This window comes from Zophobas morio, unplaced genomic scaffold (genome assembly GCF_036711695.1).
Source record: "Zophobas morio isolate AGI-343-1 ecotype UQ-CSIRO unplaced genomic scaffold, CSIRO_AGI_Zmor_V1 ptg000012l, whole genome shotgun sequence".
Classification (NCBI taxonomy): Eukaryota; Metazoa; Arthropoda; class Insecta; order Coleoptera; family Tenebrionidae; genus Zophobas; species Zophobas morio.
This window is the reverse complement of record NW_026972117.1, coordinates 2,464,734-2,491,972: the sequence shown is the minus strand read 5'-3', so window position 1 is coordinate 2,491,972 and position 27,239 is coordinate 2,464,734. Positions and strand designations below refer to the sequence as shown.

Here is a 27,239-nt window from a genome sequence, read left to right as displayed (position 1 = left end):
TTATCGCAAACTGTCTAGCTAACCTCATACCTGCGGCGGTTTACCTTAAACAACGAAACTAGGCAAACCATAAATTTTAAAATAATTATTTATTAATCGCGAGATAAAAAGCTCGAGGTGCGACAAGATGCGATTTAATGGAGCGAAGTGGCAATTTGTTCGCGCTATTAATAAGGCTGCTGCGTTTCCAGACATTATTTATGAATCAATTTGTTGTTTTATGAAAGTTTCCACTACTTGCGTGTAGTGCAATCCTACAGGCGAATTTCATGTGGAAGTACTCCCATAAAACGTATTTCATTTGAATTTTAAATTTTTTCGAGTAAGTCATTTTATTTCTATTAGCGAATTAAACTAATGGCTTTATTTTTCGGCGGCGAATTACCGGATCCAGCACGGAAAATGGCGTGTTCGCACTTTACGGGAAACTACTTACGTGTAGATTTTTAAACTAATTAGAGCCTACTCTAAATCAAAATGTTTTCGAGTATGTCTTGTTTTTATCGTAATAATTTATTTTTTTACGCATATTCCGACAGGTCTGCTTTTGCTTTATTGCGATTGTTATCAGTAATAATTATAATGTATGCCATCATCCACTTCATGATTTAAAAAAAAAACAGGTTTGGCCTGTTTTTGTATAAGTATAAATAAAATAAAAAATAAGCAGTCGTTTTTTCTGCACTACAGTAGTAGGTAAATATACAGGGTGTCGGCTCTGTCAGTCGAGTGATTCATCTCGGTAATTGGTCGTACTTTGTCTGGTGTATTGCCCCGATTAGGACACCCCAGACGTTGTTTATTCCTTCCAGACACTTAAAGACCACTTAAGCACGACTTCCGTCACGGATTATCGCAAATGAAATTATTCCAATTTGTTACACTATAATTTATGCGGTGTCACAACAAGTAGCATTCGGGTTTTTTGTGACAAGAAACCAGAAACAAGTTTCTGTAATTTGTTCGAACCGCCAATTTCCGATACGAGGCGAGTCTTCGACTTGTTAGAACATTTTTTATTAATGCTGGGTCGAAGTCAAAAAATTACAGAAATGCCGACCAACTTTTCCCGAGTACTAATTTAGATGCAAATGGTTTTCGAACGTAAAGGTTAGATGTGCCATTTGTAGGTTATGCAACCCATAAAACAGTTAGCAGTTACAGTCAAATTTACCGCGGCTTGCTGAAGGGTATCGAGTTTTCGAAATCATCAAACTCAGGTGGCGATGTACAAAGGAAATGATTATTTGAGGATCAAAGAAGAAAATGTGAATACAATGAAATTTATGGAAAGAAAAAGCTTTTGTTCACTTGATCCAAAATTCGTTCGGTAGGCGTTCGTTTTGAATTGATCAAGAGTTCTGAAGTTTCAGCCACAACTGAAAAAAAAAATAATGAATACATTACCGGAGGGAAACGATAAATTACTCCTACGGCAATTTTTTCGTAGTCTAAAAATATCCTGGTTCTTTATTTTTTTTTAAACTGAACGTCTTGATCTTATTATGCAAATTATTCCGACAAAAACTTATGTTATTTATTGTATGTGGAGATTGGTCGGAATCTTCATGAATTACAAGCGCCCATTTGGGCAAATTTTTTAAAGTGCTTTAAATTACGTTTGTTTTTTCCGACATAAATTTCATATAACACCATCCTTCATGCTTAATGGCCACATTTACATAGTTTCTTATATCCAGAGAATACTTTCCACGCGTTTCTGCAGCCTTTTAAGCAGCCTTATTTTTGTTGAAACATAATTTTCAACTTATAAATAGTGGAAAGTAGATGTTTTGTTTACTGAAGCGTCTCAGCGAGTTCAAGGACACCTTTACTCAAGAAATTAACTTTGTCATCTACATTGTTGAAATCATTAACACCTGGAGATATTGTTTTGGTACAAAGAGGAAAAAACCTTAAATCGTGATTGTTTTTTAAATAATGAGCAACTTCACGCTCTCGGATCGTCTCTAATTCGATGAACACACACCGTTTTGAGTTGGCGACTTCCTTGAAAACATTGAATAAGGTCCGGGAAATGCGGCGGTTACAACTTCGACAACATCAAAAAGGTTGGAAAAGTCATTGTTTGTGTATGAGTTAACGTGTCCATTAAAGTATTCAGATTTGATTTAATTTTAGAAAATGGGTTTAATGGATGGGTTTTTGTATCCGTGTTTATTTCAGTTTTTCGCACGCCGTGTTTTGTGGACTCTTATCTTTAGCACAATTAACGTAATTTTTTCGTACTCGATTGTCGCAGAGAATAGGAACTACTTTGTTTGCGATTCCGACGTCCTGTTAATGAGGTCCGTAATATTGGATTAGCTAATTTGTGTGAGCTGTTGTTGTGGGTCTTCTCAGGAGAAAAAGAATGAGTTAATTGAGTGTTGCGTCTTTAAGGACGTTCACTTCTTGATGTACATTTTCACTGTTCTACACTAAATTCGCATCGTTTTTAAAAAACTGGATTTGTTAGACACTTTTTACACACCTGTGTATGTCAATAAATGATTTACATCTAGTGGTTTATGAAATTCATTTATGTGCCGCTTTATTCGAATTTTTGCCATTACTTTACACTAACCATAAAATCATTGTTTAAGTATATTATAGTTGGACAACCTAATACAAATTTTACTTCGCCTAAATAGTGAGCTTTAGGACAAGGAATCCAGGGGGCGTGGGACAAATTTTTCGTCAACGCGCATTTTCACTACAGTGAGCCAACGTATTAGGTTTATTTTACTCTAAATCAGATGGCGCCATCAAACATTAGCAAAGGCAAACACCCTTTACTCTGCTCTTATACGAGGAGTTATCCATAAATCCATAATTAACATTGTTCCGTAAACAGTAATGTGTATAAACATATATGTACAAAATATGAAAATATACTTGACATAAAAAATATGAAGCAACGCGTTGTAACGTGATAAGAAAGAATTGAATTTAAATGAATTTGACGCATATTTTTATTTGACTATATCTGAAGACTGACAGAAACTTTCCAAGGGTTTTTAAACTGGTATAATTGTTTAGTTTTACAAGATTAAAGTAAAATAAGGTTTTAAGTAAAATTTAGATTCGTGGTGTTACAAAAATATTTACACAAAATGAAAATATATGTTCAAAGTAAGTAACAGAATGACATAAACTTTCGGCGTTAACATTACAAATAATTACAAGAGAGAAAAAAACGCATAAACAACTTAAGAGGCATGTTTGTAATATCGAGTTGTTAAAGGCTGCTTTGAAGACTGTTTGTTTCTATGAAAAACAATTGCTGTTATCGGACATTTTGGTAGATTTTGTTCCAAAAATCCGAGATAACTAATTGTTTCTTGAACTAGTTTCCGTAACTTCTAAAATTTAAAACGGATACGCCGTTCTGCTGTAATAAAATCTAGAATAAGGTCAAAATCACACTAATATTACATCTGATTTTGTTAACCACATGAATATAATTTACATTAAAATAAGTTACAGACATTGTTTGAAATGTTTATTATAGTTCGAAAACAAGATTAAATAAATAAATAAATTAAAAAAATGTGCAGTTTATAAACTTCAGAATTTTAGTATAAAAATACTCATGTTTGAAGCTTTATTTTGTCTGTTCCATTTTATTGGGTGTACTGGGCCCCTCTCGGGATATAACACCGACATCAGTGCACCGACCCAACGTTCTTCAACCGATGGGATGATTTATTACTTCCGTTATGCTGGCCCTACACACAGCGATTTGGTTTTCGGATTTTCGGCTAGATCTGCACAGTTAACTCTTTGCGCACTGCACACTGACATAGAGTATTTTGTTCACGCGAGCATCAAAAACATTACGCCGAAAGCACTTCTTCAAGTGTTATTTTTTTTAAGATGTCATATTTGTCAGCGTTTCCAAAATTTTCTTCTTTGCACAGGTCAACTAATTTTTCGTAAACCGCATTTTAAAATTTTTGTTATTTTATTTTTTACTTTTTAATTTTCTAAGGCATGAAAAAATCCCTTATAGGTTTCTATGAATTTATTAACGAAATCAACTCATAACTTGCGCGCCATTTTGTGTTAATTAATACCAGTAGTGATTATGATAATTTTATAATTATCATTTTAATGAAATTGTGTTCTTCACTTCGCGAACGACAGCAAACAATTTAAAATTACCGCTAGTCAAGCACCTGAAAATCCATCTCTCCCAAATATGTCTTTCTTGACACGATTTGTAATCCGAAGTCTCCCTCCACATGCAATTTTTCGTCGCCTGAGAACTTGTTTGATCTACAAACCAAAGCACACTCAGGCCAATATCGGCTTTAAGCGATTTATCTATAAACCGATATTCGTTAGAGTTGATCTGATACACATCCACTACGAAGAACTAACCCATTTCGACCATTGGACTTTACAACGAATAAGTGAACAAAGTTCTTGAACATCTTAACGATTTAATACATAATGTTCCCGAATGACAAAATTTACATTTCAAATTGTATTATCAAATTACACCCTCCAAAATTTGTCTCGAACAATGAACAATGAAATGACGCAATGTCCAAATTTTACAATAGTAAAATTGTAGTTTGGCCCCGTTTACGGTTTATGCATCCGTGTCGAGTTTTCACCTTAGACGTCAAGATTTTTGGAAAAAAAAAATCAACATTTTCCAATTTATAATGTTATGTATTTAAATTTTAAAAAGTAGAATAGTCCTGATCTTGTGATTTATACCTAAATACGCTATTGGAATTTTTCGGCTTGTCGATTTCTCGATTTCTCAACTTTAAATGTCTCAATTTTTCAATATTTCAATTTTGGGCTTTTCCGATTCCCCCATTCCTTAAATTTTCTATTTCTCGATTTTTTTATTTTTCGATTTCTCAATCTTACGATGTTTCAATGATACGATTTCTCAATTTTTGTCCTCTTCAATTTTACGGTTTTTAAATATTTCGATTTTTCAATTTTTCAAATTTTCACGTTTCTAAATTTTCAGTTTGCCGATTTCTAAAGTATTTTTTTTATTTGTCCATTTCTGGATTTCCTAAAGTTTCGATTTTTCACATCTTCAATTCCTCAATTTTTCGATTTTTTAAGATTACGATTTTTCAATTTTGCTTTTTTAGATTTTCGATTTCTCAATTTTCCAATTTTTTAATTTCTCAATTTTTTTAATATTTCTTTCAGTTATGAAATTTTTCAATATTTCAATTTTTCGACTTTTCGATTTTTGAATTGATGGATTTTTTTTGATTTCTCGCTTTTTCCTTTTTGGATTTTCATTTATTGTTAACTTTAGATTTTTCCATTCTGGGACTGTTTAATGCTTCGATTTCTCAATTTTTAAACTTTTCGATGTTTTAATATTTCATTTTTTAAAATTCTAGGTTTTTCGATATCTCGAGTTTCCAGTTCTTCTATATTTCAATTTTTCATTTTTCGATTTTTTGAATTTTAATTTTTGATTTTCCAGTTTTTCTTTTTTAAAATTTTTCGATTATTCAATTTTTTAATTTCTCAATTTATCGAATTCAGATGTTTCGTTGTTTTGATTGTTCGATTTCTCAATTTTTCAATTTTTAACTTTCCTTTTCGGCTTCCGACTCCTCAATTTCTCGATCCTCCGATTTTTCGATTTCTCGAAGTCTCAGTTTTTGAATTTTTCGATGTTTCGATTTTTGGATTTCTCGATTTTTCAATTTTTTTCTTTTGAGCTTTTCAATTTCTGGATTTTCCAATTTTTCAATGCCTCGATTTTTCAATTTTTCAAATTGAATTGGATCTCTCGATTCTTCAATTTTGCGATATTTTAATTATTCATTGTTTTAAATTTTAGTTTTTTCGATTTCTCGATTTTTTGACTTTTCAGTTCTTCAGTATTTAAATTTTTGAATTTTTCAAATTTTTGCGTTAAATTTTCAGTTTTCTGATTTCTCAATTAATCTAATTTTGATTTTCCCACTTCTCAAAGTTTCGATTTTTCAGTTCTTCAATTCTTCGATTTTTCGACTTCGCTTTATTGGTTTGTCGATTTCTCAATTTTTGGATATTTCTTTCAGTTTTGATATTTTTCAATACTTCTATTCTTTCATTTTTCGACTTCTAGATTTTTCTATTTTTTATTTTTGGATTTTCAGTTTTTTGTTTTTTATTTTAGTTTCTCAATTTTTCAACTTTTTCATATTTTAATTTTTAAATTTCTAGATTTTTCAGTTTCTCGAGTTTCCAGTTCTATATTTTAATTTTTTAAATTTACGAATGTTGAAATTTTTTGAGATCTCAATTCATTGAGATTCGGATGTTTCGATGTTTTGATTATTCAATCTCGCTTTATCAATTTTTTCCATATTTAAGTTTTCGATTTTTCGATTTTGGCCTACTTCGGTTTCTTAATTTTTTGATTTTTCGACTTCTCGATTTTTCGACTCCTCGATTTTTTTTGTCTTTTGATTTTTCGATTTCTCGATGTCTCAATTTTTGAATTTTACAATGTTTCGATTTTTCGATTTGTTGGTTTTTCGATTTTTTGCTTTTCGGTTTCTCGATTTTTCGATGTTTCGATTTTTGATTTATCCGATTTTTCAATTGTCCAATTTTTTAAATTCTCGACTTCTCGATTCGTTGATTTTTCAGTTTTTCGATTATTAAATTTTAGATTTTTATTTTTATTTTAATTTTTGATTTTTTGATGTTTGGATTTCTCCATTTTTCAGTTTTAGGATATTTTAACTTTTCAGTGTTTTAAATTTTAGATTTTTCGATTTTTTAGTTCTTCAATATTTTTTTATTTTTCAAATTTTGACGTTTCTGAATTTTTAGTTTTTGGATTTCTCAATTAATCTATTTTTTTATATTCCCATTTTTCCACTTCCTAAAGTTTCGATTTTTCAGTTCTTCAGTTCTTCAATTTTTCGATTATTCAGGTTTTTGATTTTTCAATTTTTCGATTTTTTAAGTTTGCGATTTTTAGACTCTGCTTTTTTGACTTTTTTGTTTCTCAATTTTTTAATTTCCTAATTTTGTGATATTTCGTTCAATTTTGTGATTTTTCAGTTTTTCGATTTCTCAATTTTAACTTTTCAATTTTTGAAATTATTAATTTTTTTCGATTTTTTGAGTTTTCAGTTCTCTATATTTCAATTTTTCAATTTTCGGAATTTTTAAATTTTCGATTGTCCAATTTTTTTTTATTTTTCGATTTTCCAATTTTTTGATCTTTCGATTTTTGAATTAACCGATTGTTCAATTTCTCGATTTTTAGATTTTAGATTTTCCAATTTTTATTTTTTTGATTTTTTTATGTTTCGATTTCTCGATTTTACAATTTTCCCATATTTGAATTTTTCAGTGTTTTAAATTTTCGATTTCGAGGATTTACTGTGTTACAGTAGTCATCAGTCATTACTCATCAAGAACGATTATTGCTGTGCGTTAAAATGCCTACATACTGATAAGCACGTACATACAAGACACATTTAAGGCTGTTTTAGTATAATTTTTGCAATTTTAAATTTATTTCTTGATGTCTAAATCGTATATATTTAAATGGTGATGAATATTTTGTGATACAATCTTAGGATAAAATGCATTTTAGTTTCAAAAATAATATGTATTTAATGATTTGACTACTGTTAATAAAAAAAAATACGTAAGAAGATGTTCATATTGAATTAATTTGGTGTTCATAGTTTGATGATAATCCATGTTATTCTGGAGGCAAATTAGATGACTTGTTACTTATTAATTAAAGTAGTGGTCGTTTAATTTCGTATACCTTTAATGTGGACGAAGGGACGCATATTTGTTAGCCATGCAGTTCATGGATAATAGGTATACCGCGATAATATTAAATTTTTGTTACCTTAACCTTGAAACAGGTATGCACTACATATACATATATTACAGTAAAGTCTTCAACACGTACGTCTACTTATTTTGTGACTGCTCCCCGTACAACGTACTGATTAATACGTCGGTTTACTACCTTATCGACATCACGTGCTTACGGACTATTTTTACCCCCTTTCGTAAGGTACCGCCACTTCATAGTGAAGCGAGTGAGATGTAAAATATATATTCATTCTTTTCTACATGGGAAAGTGATTGTCCGTATAGGTTGTCCAACTATAATATACTTAAACAATGATAAAATTCAACGCAATCTTTGTCTAACTTTCTAGAATACTCGCCAAATTTTTCCACAGTAATTGGGCGTCCAGGTGCGATTGTTTGTAATAAAATAGAATTTTTGCAGCAGTGTTAGCGTCATTCGTCGACCCATGACATTGTTTAACAACCACTAATAATAAATCATTGTTTTTTCAAGTTATTTTGAATGTTAGATTTCGTAATTTTACACAAGTCAGTGGTGAGGGAGAAATTTTTGTGTTGTGCTGCCTCTTCTCCAACCAATAAAACAAGTCGTTGCACCATTTTACGAGCTGTACCTCTAACTCTTTAATTTTTCCCCAGATTTCATTTCACCTCCAATCTCTCTCGAATTAAAAGTTCACTTTAACCCTCCAAAGAACTTTATACTCCATTCGCCGGTGCTAAATTCTAGTACGGAATGGCCGTAAAGGAAAGCCAAGACTCGCGCAATTAATAGCCGATGGTTCGTGGCTATTATACGTTTCTGCATCCGGCCTGATTTATCGGCAATAAATTTTAATAATATTTGACGTGTTTTGTTTTGTGCAAGGACTTTTGCGAATAAATTTTCTCCCAAAAATACAAACCTACAATTTTGAAAAAATTTCGAGCACCTGATTTGCGGCCCGCCGATACTAAATTAATTATTATTATTATTATTATTATTATTATTAGTTTATTACGGAATAACTCCAATTACAAAAAGTAAGAAAATTAAACTTACAAATACATAAGGTATATGATTAACTTAATTAATTATCTTTATAACAATGATCATACAATAAACACAAAAAGAAACAATTTTAAATTATCCGAATTATACAAGATTATTTATCATTCTCTTAAATACAACAAGGTTTGAGTTAAAAATATCAAATTTTACAAAATTAGATAGTTCGTTTGCTTGTTTCATCATTCTTCGCAATGGGTGGTTAGTTGACATATTAGTAGATGCTTTGTTAATTCTGAAAATTTTACAAGATCTAGTAGTTCTGCAGTTTTTATTTGGAACCCTAAACATTAGTTTGGCTAATAAGTCATTACTATCTATATGGTTGTTAATAATGGCGTGAAGAACACATAAATCCGTTATATCTCTACGTATCTCCAAGGATTTAATATTGAGGAAGCTCATGACCCATTCATATTCACCTTGTTGATGTAGATGATGTTCTTTAAATTCAATAGACCTCAAAAACTTTTTTTGAACACGCTCTAACAATGAAATATGAGTGTCGCATGTTGGATGCCAAACTGAAGAAGCATATTCCAGAACAGAACGCACGAGAGAGCAATATAGCACTTTAAGTGCATGAGAGCTCATATCCTTGCAATGGCGCCAAATCAATCCCCACATCTGCAGAGCCTTGTTAAATATGTATCGATAATGACTTTTGAAAGAGAGTTTATTATCAAAAAGTATGCCGAGATCTCTAATTTCACTAACAGGCTTGAGCAAACTTTTCCCAATATAATAATCATAATCGATCATATTTTTTTTGTTAGAAAATGTAATTTTATGACATTTATTTAAATTCAGTTTTAAAAAATTTGTTTCACACCATTCATATATATTATTTAAATCCTTTTGTAATTCCTGACAATCAGTTATGGATGAAACTTGTTTATATATCTTTAGATCATCTGCATAGAATAGAAATTTTGAAGATTTAATACAATAACTCAAGTCATTTATAAAAAGAAGAAATAAAATTGGACCACAATGTGAGCCCTGGGGTACTCCAGATGTAACTTCAAAATAATCAGAAATGTGGTTGCCAATTTTAACCTGTTGCCACCTATTAGTAAGAAACGATTTAACCCATTTTATGGAATATTCTCTAAAACCAAGTCTATTAAGCTTTGAAATTAATACATTGTGATCCACTCGATCAAATGCTTTTGCGAAATCTGTATAAACAGCGTCCACTTGACATTTATTCGCAAATGATTCATTGAGAAACGAATAATATTCCAAAAGGTTGGATAATGTTGACTTATTTTTACAAAAACCATGCTGTTGATTAGTAAGTAATTTTGAAACTGCCCACTGTAACTGCTTAGCTATGATGGAATCGAAAATTTTAGGGATAACCGATTGATTGGAAACACCTCTATAGTTGTCAACTTTGTTCCTTTGACCAGATTTAAAAATAGGTTTAACATAACTCAGTTTCCAAACATCAGGAAATACACCAGTATCCAAGGACTTGCTGAATAACATAAATAGTGGTATTGATAAAGTACATATACACTTTTTTAAGAATACATTGCTTAAACCGTCTGGTCCAGCATTTGTAGAGTCATTCAACGAAGAAATAGTGTTAAATATATCCTTAATCGTTATTATAAAACCCGTATCAATAACTTCATCTTTAAATTGACTATCAATTATCTTAGAAGAATCATTAACCATATAGACCGATGAGAAAAATTCTGCGAACAAATTGGCAACTTCTTTACCACCATTCACCACTCTATTTAAATAAGACATTTCTTCTGGAATATTGTTAGGGACTTTCCTTTCTCGAATAAATTTCCAAAAGACATTAGGATTGTTAATAATGGAAACGCTGACAGTATCCACATACGATCTATAAAGACTTTTCGATAGTAGTTTACATTTTGATCTCAAACTCTTAAAATAAACGTAATCTTGAAGTTCATTCGATTGTTTAAATATAGCGTGTGCTTTCCTTTTTTCGTAGCACAGTGTTTTCAGTTCAGAACTGAACCATTGAGGGTATTTGGAAGATTTTATTTTTATAACCTTTTTTGGAATATAAACTTCTAAACCTTCATATATAATATCATAAAATATCGCTATCATTTCATCAAGCTCATAACCTTCAAAGCATGTATTCCAACACACAGAAGCTAAATAATCATTAAATAGAAAGTAATTACCATTTGCAAAGTCGAATACAGTGTATTCTATTTCAAGAGATGGATTTGAAGCGGTGCAGATCGACCACGAATAAGGAATATGATGTATACTATCCCCTACTAGTGGATCAATTGCAGGGTAAATTTTCATTTCAGTTACACTTGTAAAGATTAGATCGAGAAAAGTATTTCGATTATTCGGAATTAGATTAACTTGAGTTAAATTTAAAAATGAATAAGTACTAAGTACAACATCGTAGCAGTCTTGATTAAGAACAGTATGCCCATGTCCTTCAACACCGTTTTGGGTCCATTTAATATCAGGTAAATTAAAGTCACCTGTAACTATGAATTTATGATCGGGAAATTTTTCTGACACTATTTCCATATCATTACAATGTGATTCATATGCACTAATGTGCGAATTCGGAGGAATATAGACACCCGCTATGATGAAAGCTGAACCGTTCAATTTCAGAGAAACATAAAGACTTTCAACAACCTCACCAATATATACAATCGAAGAATTCAAACATTTGTTAATGGCTATCAATACTCCACCTCCTCGAGATTTGGCACTAGTAATTTCGTTGCGATCTGCACGGTAAATATTAAAATTATGTAACATTAACTCCTCATTTTGTATTTTTTCACATAACCAAGATTCTATAATTATTACGACATCATAAACACAACTATTGACATTAATTGAAAATTCCTCTAATTTAGATCTTATTCCCCCAACATTATGATAGTAACAGTTTATTAGTTTTTTGGGACATTTTTAGAAGAATTACGTTTAATTATATAAGGAGTGTTATGTTTATATCTCAAAGCCAAGTCTTCTCCTTTCGAAAGCCTGTCTTGCAATTCTTTCTTAACTGCATTTATATGCTTCCTTTGTCTTTCCGTCAAGTCCGGACAAAAATGGTTATTTCGGTTTTTGTTATTTTTGTTGGACTTTAATACTTCTTTTGCATCGTTTTCATTGTTGTAAATAATTTTCATTGGACGATTATGATTATCTTTAGAAACTCCAAGTCGAACAATTGTTTTAGGATTAGGAAATGCTCCTAAAGGTGATAAAATGGCTTCAACTTTTTTAAAGTCATCGGCAACTCTTTCGGCGACGTTTGTTGCTGACGATTCTTTAATGTTGAATAATAAGATGTTAGATGCTCTTTGCTTACGATCTTCAATTTCTTCTATAACGCTATCGACATTGCACGTCCCAGAGTTTTTAAAAGTATCTAATTCATTCCTCAACAATTTGACATCATTTTCAACGGCAGAAACTCTATTATCCAGTTTACCAAAATAGTCATCTATTTTATTGAAAAATTCTGCTTTAAGTACATCTAATTGATTTTTCATAAGTTGTTCCATTTGGGCAAAAGTAATAGGTGCTGAGGTAATGTTAGTCATTATTAAGCATTTAGAACAGCTCCATGGATCCTTATTAACAGTAAATTTTACAAGATCGGGTTCGGGTAAATTCAAACAGTTTACGTGGAAGTGCTTTTTACAAGCTCCATTACATTTAAGTGACGGGGTGGTAGGTGTTACAGCGCCTTCACAATGAAAGCAAGAGGCAGGCATATCGGCAGATTCTCAAAAAATTAGAGGAACAACCACAGGGACACAATTAAATGCACCTTGGGGTCTTTCAAGGTGACTTAGTACACGAGACAGTCGGACCACGGAAGGGGAATTCACTGATTAGACAAAGGTGAGAGGTAAAAACAAGCCACGATAAGATAATTGCAGTAAATCGTAACTTACAACGGCCCTTCTGTGAAGAGGGATTACACCAGTGACGAACCACTTATGTAGTCAAAAAGACCACGTAAAGATCTTGCGAATAAGACCAACTTTACAAAAATTGAACGCCAATTTCTTTTCAAATAACCACAAAACTACAGAGCACGGCAAAACAGTACTGTCGCTACCATATACACTCAATTACGCTGTGGCGTGTTTGCGTTCATCTCGTTCAATTCAGATTGATGGTTATTGCAGAAATGCATGCATGCGGTGATTGGCGGATCGGAATTGTGTTCGTTAATGAATGGATGCTGCGTCTGATTTACTTTAAAATTGTTTATTGTGGTTTTAGGTCGAGTGTTGCATGCGAATGAGGAGATTTTCCCAAATCCGGTTAAAGTCGGCTGACGAATTAAGTAAATAGGTTGTGTGGGTATTTAAATAGAGATTATGATAATTTATACTTTTTAAAGTTGCATAAATATTTTTTTTTCTCGGGTGTCATGTATCCGGGGCTATTAATAGACGGGGCGCCGTTTTTTGGTGAGCAATTATTACAAGAGTAGCGACAAGAACATTAATAATCTTGGTTGTAGACAACGTTTCTATTTTTATTCCGCATATGATTAGCCGGTGAAAATGAACACGCCAAATTTAATCTGATTAAATATTTATATTCAGAACGTCATTAAGTCGCTATTGTTTTAGGTTGAATGATTTCAACAGTAGGAATGACGTGATCTGTTACTACTATTACTTTGTTTGTGTACGGAGAATATTAATGGTATTTTTCGCGATTTTCTCTTAAGGAATTTTAATTAAGTGGGTGACTTTTAATTAATGACTGTGTTACCGGGGTCGCTGTTGTTTCCCATGTTTATTTTTCGCCAACAAACATCTCGTCATAACGCAACTAGTCGGAGTAGTTGTAATTAGAGAGCGGATTTATATTCACAAAATTCTAGTAATATAATATATAATAAAAAAATTTCTCTGGCTTTATTTGCGTCTGCTATACAATTTTAGTAATTACTCGTACCTGGTTGTTTGTAAATAATGACGGATTAATTAAAATAATTAAAGTAATTAAAATCTTTAACGACGTTCTCTTATTAATTAGCAACTTGATCAACGAAATTTATTTTACTAGAGTGTCGCTTTGGAAACTGCACACTACAAACCACGAGTGCGATTCAAGGAACTACATACCTAACTAGTTTACGCCCAGGAAGTAAAAATCTCATTCCTGATTCATCACGTTCGCATCAAAACCTGCCAAGAATTTCCGCGAACGATCGAATCCGACTCGACTATTTTTCGACTTTATCGCCGCAAATAAAGCTTGAAAAGTTTTGAAAGACGACTTTTACGACGACGCTCGGTCTTAACATCGATAAGGGCTCTCGTTATTACTGATTTGAAGTGGGAATTGTTGGTCCAACAATTTCGAGATCCGCTCGAGGCGACCTTCGACGCACCGATGAGATTGAAAATTCACTTGGGGGCGTCTGTTTAGAGATCTATAAAGATCTATAACGGCGAGATTAACCGGCACGTTGCAGAATTACGGCTGCGGTTACGTTTTATCGGACGATCACTGACCGAAAACTAGTTAGTGCTTCTTGTAACGGTTATGTGCTAGTCAACTTACGATTAAAGTTATCAGTTTTTGCAATGTCACATAAATCGCGAAGTTTTCGACACACACATTACCAGCATCCATAAAACGCCCATTTCTAAGGAACGCAGAAACGCTTTTTTCGTCAAGAAAGTTAAAAGTAGGTCTGAGGAAAATCGGGACGAAATGCACGCGAAAGGAAAGTCCAGGTTGCTCCCCGGAGTGAGTTTTCGGGATACGAGGCGGCGTTTTTCCGGATTCTGCCCTTGACTAGGGAAAGCTCCGTGAAATTGACTTATTTCCTTCGAGGGACTGTCGAATTAATACATAAAGTGATCCTATCAAGAAAACGCGAATTTGCATACGAATCACGATGATGACATGTTCTTTTATGGGTGGCTTTATGTTTAACGGCAAAATATCATGGCATGGGGAGGGATGGGAGAGATAAGGCTGTGATTTTGCGTTCGGTGGATTGCGAACGAAGAGAAAGAAATTATGACGATAACCAAGGGGTTTTCAACGAGAAGTATTTGTTTTCGACGTTTTATTAAGGCGATTTATTTTGACCATTGAAACCGTTGTACGACCTATTGTTCACACGGTAGTGCAATTTTTTAAAGCTTATTGTGTGCGTTTATTAGAAAATATTAATTCGAGTGCTGCTCGAGTAGAAATCTAGGAAGAGAAATTGCACACACTTATAATTGTTATTCTTATCATTGTTGATATGTTTAATGGCGTGATAAATTAGTTACTTATCGCGTGGAAAACCGGAAGCATTAAATCATAATTAACAGGTCATAAAAGGACGGGGCTTATGATGTGATTAACGTGACATTATGCACCTACTTGCTGCTATTATTCTAATTGGGAATGGGTTTTTTGGCGTTAAATTGAATTAACTCTAATTGGGAAGCTTACGTACAATTTAAATTAATTCTATGTGACAGATATTTTTCTGTGTTGAATGTAATTTTTCAAAATTGTTTTATGGCAATTCGAACAAAGTCGGAAGCAGTTTTAATTTCATCATTCGCTATTAATTAATTTCATTTTTGTATGAAAGCTTTTCGCAATATGGCCACCTAACTGAATTAATTGTGACCTCACACACTACCCCGGCACCGTGCAAATATTTCGCTCTTCGGGGATTTTCGCTGGTTTGTTTTGTGGTTAAAACACCTTCCCGAACAAGATTTTGTTTTGAGTCAAAGGTAAAAATTGAATTTTTCATCACGATTTGAAAGGTCGGAGTTCGTGGGGTATTTAATTTAGCTGTGCAGGTTTTCGCGGGGTGTATATGACGTGTACCTACATAGCTGGAAGGTTTATTTCACGGCACATGATATTTTAGACATTTCATCCTTATTAAACCCGAGTCGTGAGGATTTCTAGAGAGAGAGAGGTTTCAGATCGTGCCGTCCTTATTAAACTTTGTGTATAAGATTGTTTGGATTATTTTACAGAAGATTTATAATCTGGGCTCCTGCAGATTATAGCCAGAAATCACGCGATTAGAACCTCCTTTTAATTTTTTTGTTCAACCTTTGTAAGGTCACTCGGGAATTATTCAAAGAATTTTTCTATCGCGGGTTATTTTTCATTGGATGAAGTTGGAGAATATGCTAATAATAACAATCAGGGGGATAGTTCTTCGCAACTATTTTTAGTGCGCGAGTTAGAAGCTTCTGTTTTCCCCAACGAACTTCCCGACTTCCCAGTCTATCGAACTTTAGAGCTCAACTTGCCAATTACAGATTAATTAGCAATAAATTGCAAGCTGTGTCGTCTCGCCGCCCATCAACGAAGTTATTGCTCGTCGAACCTTGTCGCAAGCTTTCTCTCAATAATAATAATAATAATAATAATAATAATAATTTTAAATACAAAGTGTGTAGGTAACTGCAATTACCGACCTGGTTATTAATAGAAATCGAGTCAAATATTTTTTTTTTTTAATTTTACAAAATAAGATGCTCCTGTATTTGTGGTGTATGAATCCGTCTTGAGTTTTCACGAGGGAAGTTCTGTCGACAATTTTTACTTCCCGAGTGTAAGCAAAGGAAGTATTGTAATCGAGTCCGTCGGCCGACTCTCTACTTTTACGTTTTCTCGATCTTTCATGACCCCTAGAAGACGAAGAAATAGGTCTCCCATTTCCGTCTGTCTGTCCGTCTGTCCGTCCGTCTGTCCGTCTGCCCCCGGATTTTTATTAGACAGATAATCTCCGAAAGTACTCGACCGATATTAAGAATATCATGTAGATGGTAAAACGCTAACCAAAATTTGTCTAATCATCCCCACCACTAATGCGATGACATCACTTCAAAATTGTACATAGTAAATGGGTTTTCAATTGTATAAAATAACATAGTCCTACACATGTAGTTTACAACTCTGAATCGACTTTTCACCCGAAACGTCCAGATTTTTGGAAAAAAAATCAAAATTATAAAACAACATTTTGAAATTTAATTTTTAATCTGCTAACCAGAATGCTTTGAAATGTTGCAGATGTTTTAAGGCTATAAAGAGCATCATAAATCTTTAGTCAAAAAATATTTGCTTATCCCCTCCAAAAACTTGATGACGTCAGCTCAAAAGTTTGTGGAATAAATCATATCTAAAATGTACAAAATATGATGAGTCTGTACTTGTGATCTATCACTCCATTCATATTTTTTGGATTTGCATATACAGGGTGACTCAAAAAAATTAATGAATGCGTGAATATATTTTATTGATTTAATCAGGAACTACAAAACCGAATGCTCTGAAATCTTGCAGATGTTTTAAGGTCATAAAGAGCATAATAAATGTTTAGTCAAAATATATTTGCTTATCCCCTCCAAAAACTTGATGACGTCAGCTCGAAAGTTTGCCGAATAAATCATATCTAAAATGTACAAAATATGATGAGCCTGTACTTGTCATTTATCACTCCATTCATATTTTTTGGATTTGCATATACAGAGTGACTCAAAAAAATTAATGAATGCGTAAATATATTTTATTGATTTAATCAGGAACTACAAAACGGAATGCTCTGACATCTTGCAGATGTTTTAAGGTTATAAAGAGCATAATAAATGTTTAGTCAAAATATATTTGCTTATCCCCTCCAAAAACTTGATGACGTCAGCTCGAAAATTTGCCGAATAAATCATATCTAAAATGTACAAAATATGATCAGTCTGTACTTGTGATCTATCACTCCATTCATATTTTTTGGATTTGCATATACAGGGTGATTCAAGAAAATAAATGAAAGCGTAAATTTATTTTACTGATTTACTCAGGAACTACAAAACCGATTGCTTCGAAATCTTGAAGATATTTTAAAATTATCATAAACATGGTAAATTTTTTATCAAAACGTATTTGGTCGTCCCCCCTAAAAAATTGATGACGTCACCACAAAATTTTGCTGAATAAATCCTATCTAAAATGAACAAAATATGGTGAGTCTCTTCTTGTGATTTATCATTCCATTCAAATTTTTTCGATTTGCATATACAGGGTGACTCAAAAAAATTAATGAATGCGTAAGTTTATTTTATTGATTTAATCAGGAACTACAAAACCGAATGCTTTGAAATCTTGCAGATGTTTTAAGGTTATAAAGAGCATAATAAATTTTTAGTCAAAATATATTTGGTTATCTTCTACAAAAAACTGATGACGTCAGCTCAAAAGTTTGCCGAATAAATCGTATCTAAAATGTACAAAATATGATGAGTCTGTACTTGTGATTTATCATTCCATTCATATTTTTGGATTTGCATATGCAGGGTGACTCAAAAAAATTAATGAAGGCGTGAATTTATTTTATCGATTTAATCAGGAATTACAAAACCGAATGCTTTGAAATCTTGGGTATATTTTAAAGTTATTATAAGCATGGTAAACTTTTGTTCAAAATGTATTTGTTCATCCCTCCTAAAAAAATTGATGACGTCACCCTTAAATTTTGCTGAATAAATCCTATCTAAAATGCAAAAAATATGATGAGTTTGTACTTGTGATTTATCATTCCATTCATATTTTTTAGATTTTCTTAAGAGGTGGTTCAAAAAAATTAATGAAGTCAATTTATTTTATTGATTAAATTAAAGGCAACACTTATTATTAGTATTACACCCCAACCAACCCAATTTGGTAGACACAAAATTTGTTAAAGGAAAAACTCGGTTGAAACATAAGGGTAGTACGCTTATTTACATCGACTTTAACATTACAGACCTGCATTTGTTTTATGCGTTCACTTGGTTCCGCGAATGTGAAATAGACATGTTTATAATCAACCAATTGTGAATTTCACCGTCAAGAATTAAAATAAAACCCAATATTTTATATAATAAGCGGAAGTCGAAGCAATAAAACCGATGGTCGTTTTGTTTACAGTTTCTCTGTTTGACTCTCACGTATGCTGTTACGCCTGTCATCTTAAATTAAGAATGTTTATACATACACGATTTTCAGTTGCCTCTGATACGTATACGTGAGTAAATTGTTTCGTTATTTTATTGATTATTACAAATCAATATTCAAAACGACCCAATTCATTTTCCCGAAAATTTGAAAATATAATAATTTTATTCTTAGTATTACACTACATCTATCCCAACTGATATACGTGTCCTTGCAAAAATGTTGATGACGTCATCGCATTTTTTTTTAAATTCCCACTACAAAAATGTAATGAGAAAAAAAACACAATAGGCATGCAGTCGTCAAGTTTCCGACAGCGAGGGAAGTACTGTCTAAACTCTTTAGACCAATTATTTTTGTTTTCTTCTTGTTCAAGTTTTAATTTGAATTGCTTGCTCAAGAGCGGCTTTTAACGCGATTAGTTATGTGGCTTCTCAATGGATAATTTTTTTCTTTTGCAGCTGTACCCTTTCCACCGAGTCATAAGTTGACAGTGGCCGAAGTGTTCGACCAGAGGACGGCAAAACCGCGGCCGGACGTGTTAAAGCAGCACTTTATATTGGAGGGCCGAATCGATGAAGCAGCAGCTCTCAGAATCATCAATGAAGGCGCACAACTCCTACGCGCCGAAAAGACGATGATAGATATAGAAGCTCCCGTCACAGGTCAGTCCTACATAAATAAGATATCGGCACTAATGCGGTTTGACTAGACGGAATTATTACTCGTACAAGTGTTACAGCTTTTGATTGATTGCTAGTTAATCGAATCGAGCGACTTGGACATGCGGAAAGGGGGTGGAGAACCGCGTCCTCGCCGCCGTCTTTTCGGGCTTCCAGCATTTTTTTCATTTATTCGATATATAATAATCCATAGTCAATTCGGTGACCAGAAACTTCGCTAGACAAAATAAAACGCGACGTCAGCCGATAGAAGAATATAATTTGACAGCTCCGCTGTTCTCTAGCCCTCGAGCTCCACTAAACAACACATCCAGCGCTCCAATTATTTACGACTCCACTTAAATCCGTCCCTGGAACTCGCTTCAACCTTGACAAATAGCCGATCGTTTGACCTGAATCCGCCGCTCTGGGCTGTAAATATTTTCATATTGTAACGTTTCACTTCTTGCGGTGCATTTCACGGCAATTTGGAGACGTCTTCGGGCAATAACAGCAAACGAGGTAATTAGGAGGACGGCTCAATGCATTATTCAAGACAATTTGGTGCTGTGGAACCGGCGCATCCACCATTATTCGAGACACAATTTCGGCGCGTTGTGCTTTACGTAAGCGTTCGACGTATGGTTTCGTTATCTGCTGGAAGGATGATGGATGATAAGGGGGTGATTTATCGCATTCGGGTTGTTTCTAAGTGTGCGGCGCGTCTTCAATTTTTATGTTTACGGCTTGCGAGGCGGTAGTTAGGTGTTCGGGAGGGGTTGTAATTGGGCGCGGGATGGGGTGGTTGTGGTTATGGTAACTGTAAGCGTAATTGTCGTCGTGTCAGGACGTGTTATTATAGATATGTTGGGTACATAATTTAGATGGAAATTGGAATGTCACTTCGGGCGAAACTCACTCGATATACAGGATGGCGCCTTGGTATTTTCTCACGAAAGATACAAGTTAACATCTTGGTTTATAGATTTCTCGCTTTTTCGAGTTCCCAATTTCTCAATTTTTCAACATTTCAATTATGGGACTTTTTCAATTGTTCGATATTTTAATTTTTGGTGTTTTTCGACGTTTCGGATTTCGGTTTTTATTTTAATTTAAAAATAATTTAAGAAATTAAGAGTTTAGTCAGTATTGTGAGAAAAATAAGAACAAAACTTTGGAGTTAGCGACGCAATATCACTGCGAAAATTATGAATAGTTGTGGGTATATATTGGCTCCCGGAACCACTCCATTCTGATTATGAGTCATTAAGTTGCTCGCGAAGGATCTAGCAACAGGTTTAATAGCAAAGGTGCTCGGACCTTATGTGTTATTATTATTACCCTCAACCGGTAATACGCTTTCACAATTCGAAATGACTATTTTAATTGCCGACAGGCGATGTAAGCCCACCACCGGCTTCCCACCCACACGCTACACTCGTGTTTACACGTGCACGCAACAAACATGATTTATTCAATTAAAGCTCCCGTAACCGAATGTTGACGACATAGTTTTAGCGCATTTCTCCAAATCGGCCCCAAATTCAATTATTTCCACACAAATAAATATTTCCAACAAAGACGTCCCTAATGAAATCCAGTTATTCTAATTAAACCTGATACCCGAGTCCATTATTTACAAACTAATTAACACCTTTTAACCACAAACTGTGTCCGCCGCCACGCTCCGCTACCCAAACGCCCGCAAAACCATAACAAACGAAAAGCCGCCATAAAAACGCCCCATTACCGCAACGTCGGCATAATATTCAAATAAGTGTCGCAAATATTGAATATTTAAACAAACGCCAAGTTCTGCCGCAAAATCCCCTCAACGTGCGGTAATTAAACGAGTCCATTTCAGGAAATTAAACTGAAAGCGGGCTGTTGGCGAAGGTGTTATTGAATCTTTAGGGGTGGCGTTTGTACGCGAAGTGCAGCTGCAAGTGGAGATTAAATAAGCCGAGGTTGGGATTGAGGGGATCGGATCGGGGAGGAATTCCATTGGCGAGGACTACAACGGGGTTGCAGGAATGTGGAAGTTGTGTGTGCATTTGCAGGAGGGACAACAGATGGGATGTAATTACAAGTGTTTTGGGAGTTAATGAATGCCGCAAAGGGCTGGATTGGAGGAAAAAGGGCGCAGGGTGGCAGGGGCTTGACGCATTTATGTGTGGAGCTTTTTTTTAATTAGCGCCAGTTCGTTTTGTTTTAATTTTTTCTGCTGTCTTTAAAAGAGGCCAATTTGTACTTCCTGTAGCATGCGGTAGGGTTCGTTTGACGAGTGGATAATTTTTCATTATTCCGAGGCGTTTCATCATTTCTGATATATGAAAAAGTAGGTTTTCCATTCGTATTTTGGCACCTTTTATTACCTACTTTTTGAGTGAAAGCGTCAGGAAATTGCCCTTGTGGTGTATGAATCCGTGTTGAATTTTCACCCCAGACAGCCAGAAAAAAATCGAAAAATCGAAGTCTTGACGAAAAATCGAGATAAATTGAACAATCGAAAATTTTGAAAAATTAAATACAAATGCAACATATTTTTGGTTTTTATTATTTGTTAAGAGAAAATTAATGACTTCGCCGCGTATACTTATTCAATTTATATAAATTGACAACACAGAGTTAAAACTCCAACCATGCGTCCCTGGGTCGACGCACTCTTTTTTTTATAATTTTTCAAAGGAACGGGATTTGTCGAAACAACTCTGACCAATTTTTAATGAGTGTAAGGACGCATCAAAACCCCACTTCCTGTGATATCGCGCTTTTATTAAAGCCCACATAAGGGAAAATATTAACGATGCAGGTGTCATAAAACCCCGAACGAGGGTTCGTCCAGTGGGAAAGGAACTGCAATCGTAAAAATATATTGCCCGCGTTTTGCAATGCTGATAAAAGGTTTTGCACATTTCGTATATCGATTGAGTGCAATAAATTGTTTATGCTACAATGTAAAATGTAAGAACTCGACGAAGAAAACCACTTTTCGGATGTTAATTTTGGCGTTGCGTTATTTGTCGAAAAAAGTGGATGAATGTACGTCAAAACCTCGCCGCGAGCTCTGATAAAAACAATAATAAACCTTGTTGTTGTTTATTCGTGAGGTCAATGTCATTGTTGACTGTTGAGCTACTATGCTGATAAAGAATACATTGTTCGTTACTATGGTCGATATCGAGAGTACACAATGCTGGTGTGGAGCAAGCAATGGGGAAAAATGTTATCATTCATTGATTGGCGCTGAATGTGGTTTGATAATTGGGTTAAGTTGCGGAAAATTCTGAAGCTTTTTCCCAAACAAATACTTTTCCGTGCTTGAACTTTCAAAGTTTAATAATAAACTCTATTTCAGCTCCTTTCAACCCCTAGCTGCCAACTTTAATCAAGAATCGTCCGTAATTAATATTAAGGTTTAGCTCTCTTTGCGCTACAAAAGAAAATATTTAGCTTGTTTTTCCGAAGTTCAAAAGCACAAAAAGTTGCGCATAAACACGAAAAAAAACTCCTCATAATGAAAGCCATTTGACATAGGCTTTAATTATGCAAATTCCCCTCGATAACTTCTCCGACAAAAAAACTTGGTACACAAGCTACCAGCATCGAAACTTCCAGCACAAAGACCTATTAAGAACTTTTTGACCCTCGGATGCTCTCCCTCTCGATAAATACGGCTTCGACGGAGCTCGTTAGCAATAAACCATGTTGTAATTTTCATCGGAACTCGTCACGTAGTAGCGTTTTTATGTTAGGAGAGAACGTTTCGCTAACATAAATGTCAACTCGCAGCCGTTTATTAATTAGGAATGCTATTAATAAAGATGGCACCGAAACATTAAAGAGGTTCATTACCCAAATGTGTGAAGCTGGAAATGGCTGATATTTTATTAAAGGCATCGGGGGCGGGGACTGAAATACAATAGCGCATTAACATTACGGAGTTAATATAGTCCCAGGAAGCGAAAAACTGCATAAATCCGGCTAATGGGTCGTGGGGTACGGGAAACTTGGCCGAAAATATCACGTTCGAATCTAGAAATAATTTCATACACGTTGTGTCCGGGCTTTATGGACGGTGACAGTTATTATTATTCCTGTTTGAAATTACACGCTAATGCTGTGCATATTTCCAAACTCTATAAACTCGGAACATTTATTCGCTGCATTAAAATGCCGGATATTTCGATTAATTTCAATTTTAATAGACATACAAAATAGAAATTCGAATATTACAGAATCCTGAATTTGCGCACCGCTGCTCAAATAAAAGTCGGCACAGCACTAGGACATAAAACCCCAACGGAAAACAGAAATTTAGAATTATTTAACAATGAAATGGGCTATTAATAAATGTCGTAAGACGAGGTATTGAAACCTTCCAAACGTTGTTTTAGACTGGAACTATACTTGGATTTTCAATTCCCCAGCGTATTTTCATGTTTTTTCGACGTTTCATGACCCCTAGAGTACGAAGAAATAGGTCTCCCATTTCCGTCTGTCGATCCCTCTGCCATCCCGATTTTTATTAGACAGATAATCTCCGAAAGTACTGGGCCGATAATTGTCAAATTTTTTATTTTTTCGTTTTGAAATCCTTGATTTTTCGATTTTACAATTTTTCTATTTTTTAATGTTTCGATTTCATTGGTTTTTCAATTTTTTATTTCTTCAGTTTTTCGATATTTTGATTTTTCAATTTTTAAAACTTTAGATTTTTCGATTTCTTGGTTTTCTATTCTTCGATATTACTTTTTTCAATTTTTCGAACTTAAATTTTAGATTTTTCAGTTTTTTGATACTTCGATTTCTTGATCGAGCATTTTTTTTTAGCACTTAACGCCAATTTGCAAACTGATATTACATTTATGATACAATATTGATTACATTCCGACGATAAACGCCCTATATAATTATTTCCACGATGTAACTGCACTTGCTGAAAGTCGCTCTTACGGATAAAGTGTTATTATTATTGCACTCTTTGTACCGTAGTTTTATTATTATTACGCAAAAAGTAGCTCTCCATGGAAACAATACCGTAAGCAAACTAATAATAATAAATGCCGGTACTTAAAACAAACAGGCCATAAATGAACAAAAATAAACAAAAATTTAACGCCAAGTCTAGTGCACGAAACTGGCAAAAATGAAAAAGTGTTATGATTGTTATTTAAACAGTCGACCCGAAAGAGCTGTGTCGAACGAAAAATCGTGTTTTTCGCAATATGTACGTCCAATTTTTCTCTCGAGAGTGAACCATATTTTATCCCAATACGGCTCAATTTTACCTGACGCTGCTGTTTAAAGGTCACCTTTTTTCAAACTTTGTTTTCTGCTCGTTCTTGAATAAATCTACTGGGATATATCCATTTTCGTTTTCAAGGGTACGCACCCCTGTCTAATAAATCTTACTCACGTTATTCTGGCGTTCTTTAAGGGCCTGGTCAATTGAGAGTTTTATTTATAAGAGTCTGCCTTTTGTTTTTCAATGACCACCATTTAGTTTAACTTTTAATTCAAATCAAGGCGGATCCATAAACCACAAGTACAGTTGTATGTTATTTTTCTAAAATTTGAAAGATTTGCGCGAAATCTTGTGTGTGGATTTTTTAGGTTTGCCTCTTGTTGTTGCAGGTACGTACAGAGTGGCCCTTTGTCAGGGAATCGTTCGGTTGCACCGTTTAAGGTAATAGAGTTTGTAATTTCGCCTTTAACACTCCAGCGTTAGCTTTCCCGACACGACATTTGCATTACTTCGAGCTGAGCCGAGAGCTTTAACTGTACGACATGGCACTAGAATAAATTGTGACGGTTTTGTTGCTCGCCGCTTATTAAAGACGGAAGTTGGCACGATAAAAACTTTCGACCCGAAATACTCGCGGTTATGTAAGCAAATTTATAGGGGTTGCTTGAAGTTTTCCTGGCGATAATTGCGCTTCAACACAACACAAATTTTCGGTTTTTCTGATACGATTTTCATGTAATGGACAACGAAATATGTTTCCGAGTATTTTGCGCCATTTATCAGACCTGAGAGCTCCGTTTCGCCACTCGTGTACTCCTCGAGTGTCAACACGGTATATTTTAGTGGTGCGCACATAAATCCCGAATAAAAGAAGAGCTTAATATCAGGAATTCGTTCCACTTAACAGATCGATGGGCGAATAAAACAAACACTGTGGATCCGTAACAGGTGAAACAGTCCACGAAGTAGGTCATTAGATCGAAGGCTCGGCCGCCGCCACTCCGACCACTTTTAGTGGCAGAGGGCAACAAGTTTTAAAATGTACGCTATTCGACGAAATATTGAAAGAAAGTCCGAGACGTTTCTTTATTTTATTCTATTAATTAACGGTTTATTAATAAACCATTACTTCTATATTTGTACAAGGCATTCTAAAATAATTATGTGAAAAACTTGAAATCATAAATAAATCAAACAAAAAAAGGGGAAAGCTGCGAGAAGAAACTATTTTTAAAACTTTGGACGAAAATTATATTGCATCCGACTTGGTCGTTTTAACAACGGTTGAAATTAGATTCTGATGCTGGTGTCGACTGGGTGATTGATTCAACATTTACCGATAAATAATTGAAGCAGTGTCGTCTCTGGTTATAAATAATGTTACACTCACAACCACTTTCCTTATTTATACGTTAAAGGCCTTTTTGTGTTTTATCACATGAATTTACGTTGACGGCAACCAGAAATTGTAAACATCAATAACGTTTCCGTTCTCTCTGCTGTGATTTATGGAACATTGGCAGTTTTTCTAAACTTACACCGACATAAAACATTGATACACTTTTAGATCAATTTATCCAACCGACATTCAAGCGAAATTAATTTCAATTCGGGCTTTTATGGCTCACAATCTATCATTATTTTTATTTGTACAATGCAGCACTAATCGTGACATAATTCCTTCAAAAAAGTTACATTTATTACTTACTTATGGTGTGTAAGCTAAGGAAGTATTGTAAGCGAGTCCATCGGACAACTGGTTACCCCTAGAGTACGATAAAATAAGTCCCTCGTTTCCAACTGTGGTTTAAGAATCCGTGCTGAGTTTGTACCCTTGGCATCCAGATTTTTGGAAAAAGAATCAAAATTTCAGAACATTTTACAATTTAACTTTGAAACTGCAAAGCCGAATGCTTTGAAATCTTACATAAAACGTTTTAAGTTTGTTAAATCGTTAATTAAGTTTATGACCATCATCCCTCCCCATTGATAATATTATTATAATTATAATTTTATTGGAATAAATTGGAAAATAAGTGTTATTTAAATGTTAAAAAACAACAGTCCTGAACTTGTAGTTTATGCACCCGTGTTGAATTTTTCTCTTATACATCGAGATTTTTTGAAAAGAAAAACTAAATTTATAACAATTTTTGCATTTCTCCATTTTTCGGTGTTGCGGAATTTTTCACTTTTTTAATTCTTCAATTTTTCGATTACTCAATTTTACTATATTTCGGTTTGTTGATTCTACAATTTTTCGCTTCTTCAATTTCTCGATTTTTTAATTTTTCGGTTTCTCATTTTTCGATTTTTCATTTTTTCAGGTTTTTGTCGTCCCAATTTTTCGATTTTTTCATTTTTTTAATTTTTCAGTTTTTTTTCGATTAATTTCAATTTTCAAATTATAAATTTTTCATTTTTTCGGTTTTTTAATTGTTCAATTTTTTGGTGCTTCAATTTTTCGATTCTTCAA

At 33.9% G+C, this 27,239-nt stretch overlaps 1 protein-coding gene across 5 annotated transcripts in view; it reads left to right on the top strand.

The window, feature by feature from the left end:
* Window positions 1-27,239, top strand: part of LOC135127597 (serine/threonine-protein phosphatase 2B catalytic subunit 2-like) — a 130,682-nt gene that overhangs the window by 39,927 nt on the left and 63,516 nt on the right. For all 5 annotated transcript variants that reach the window (XM_064054089.1, XM_064054088.1, XM_064054087.1 and 2 more), the window contains exon 2: window positions 19,315-19,518. In XM_064054089.1, coding sequence (XP_063910159.1) covers window positions 19,315-19,518 — 204 coding nt within the window. The remainder of the gene's footprint in view (window positions 1-19,314; window positions 19,519-27,239) is intronic.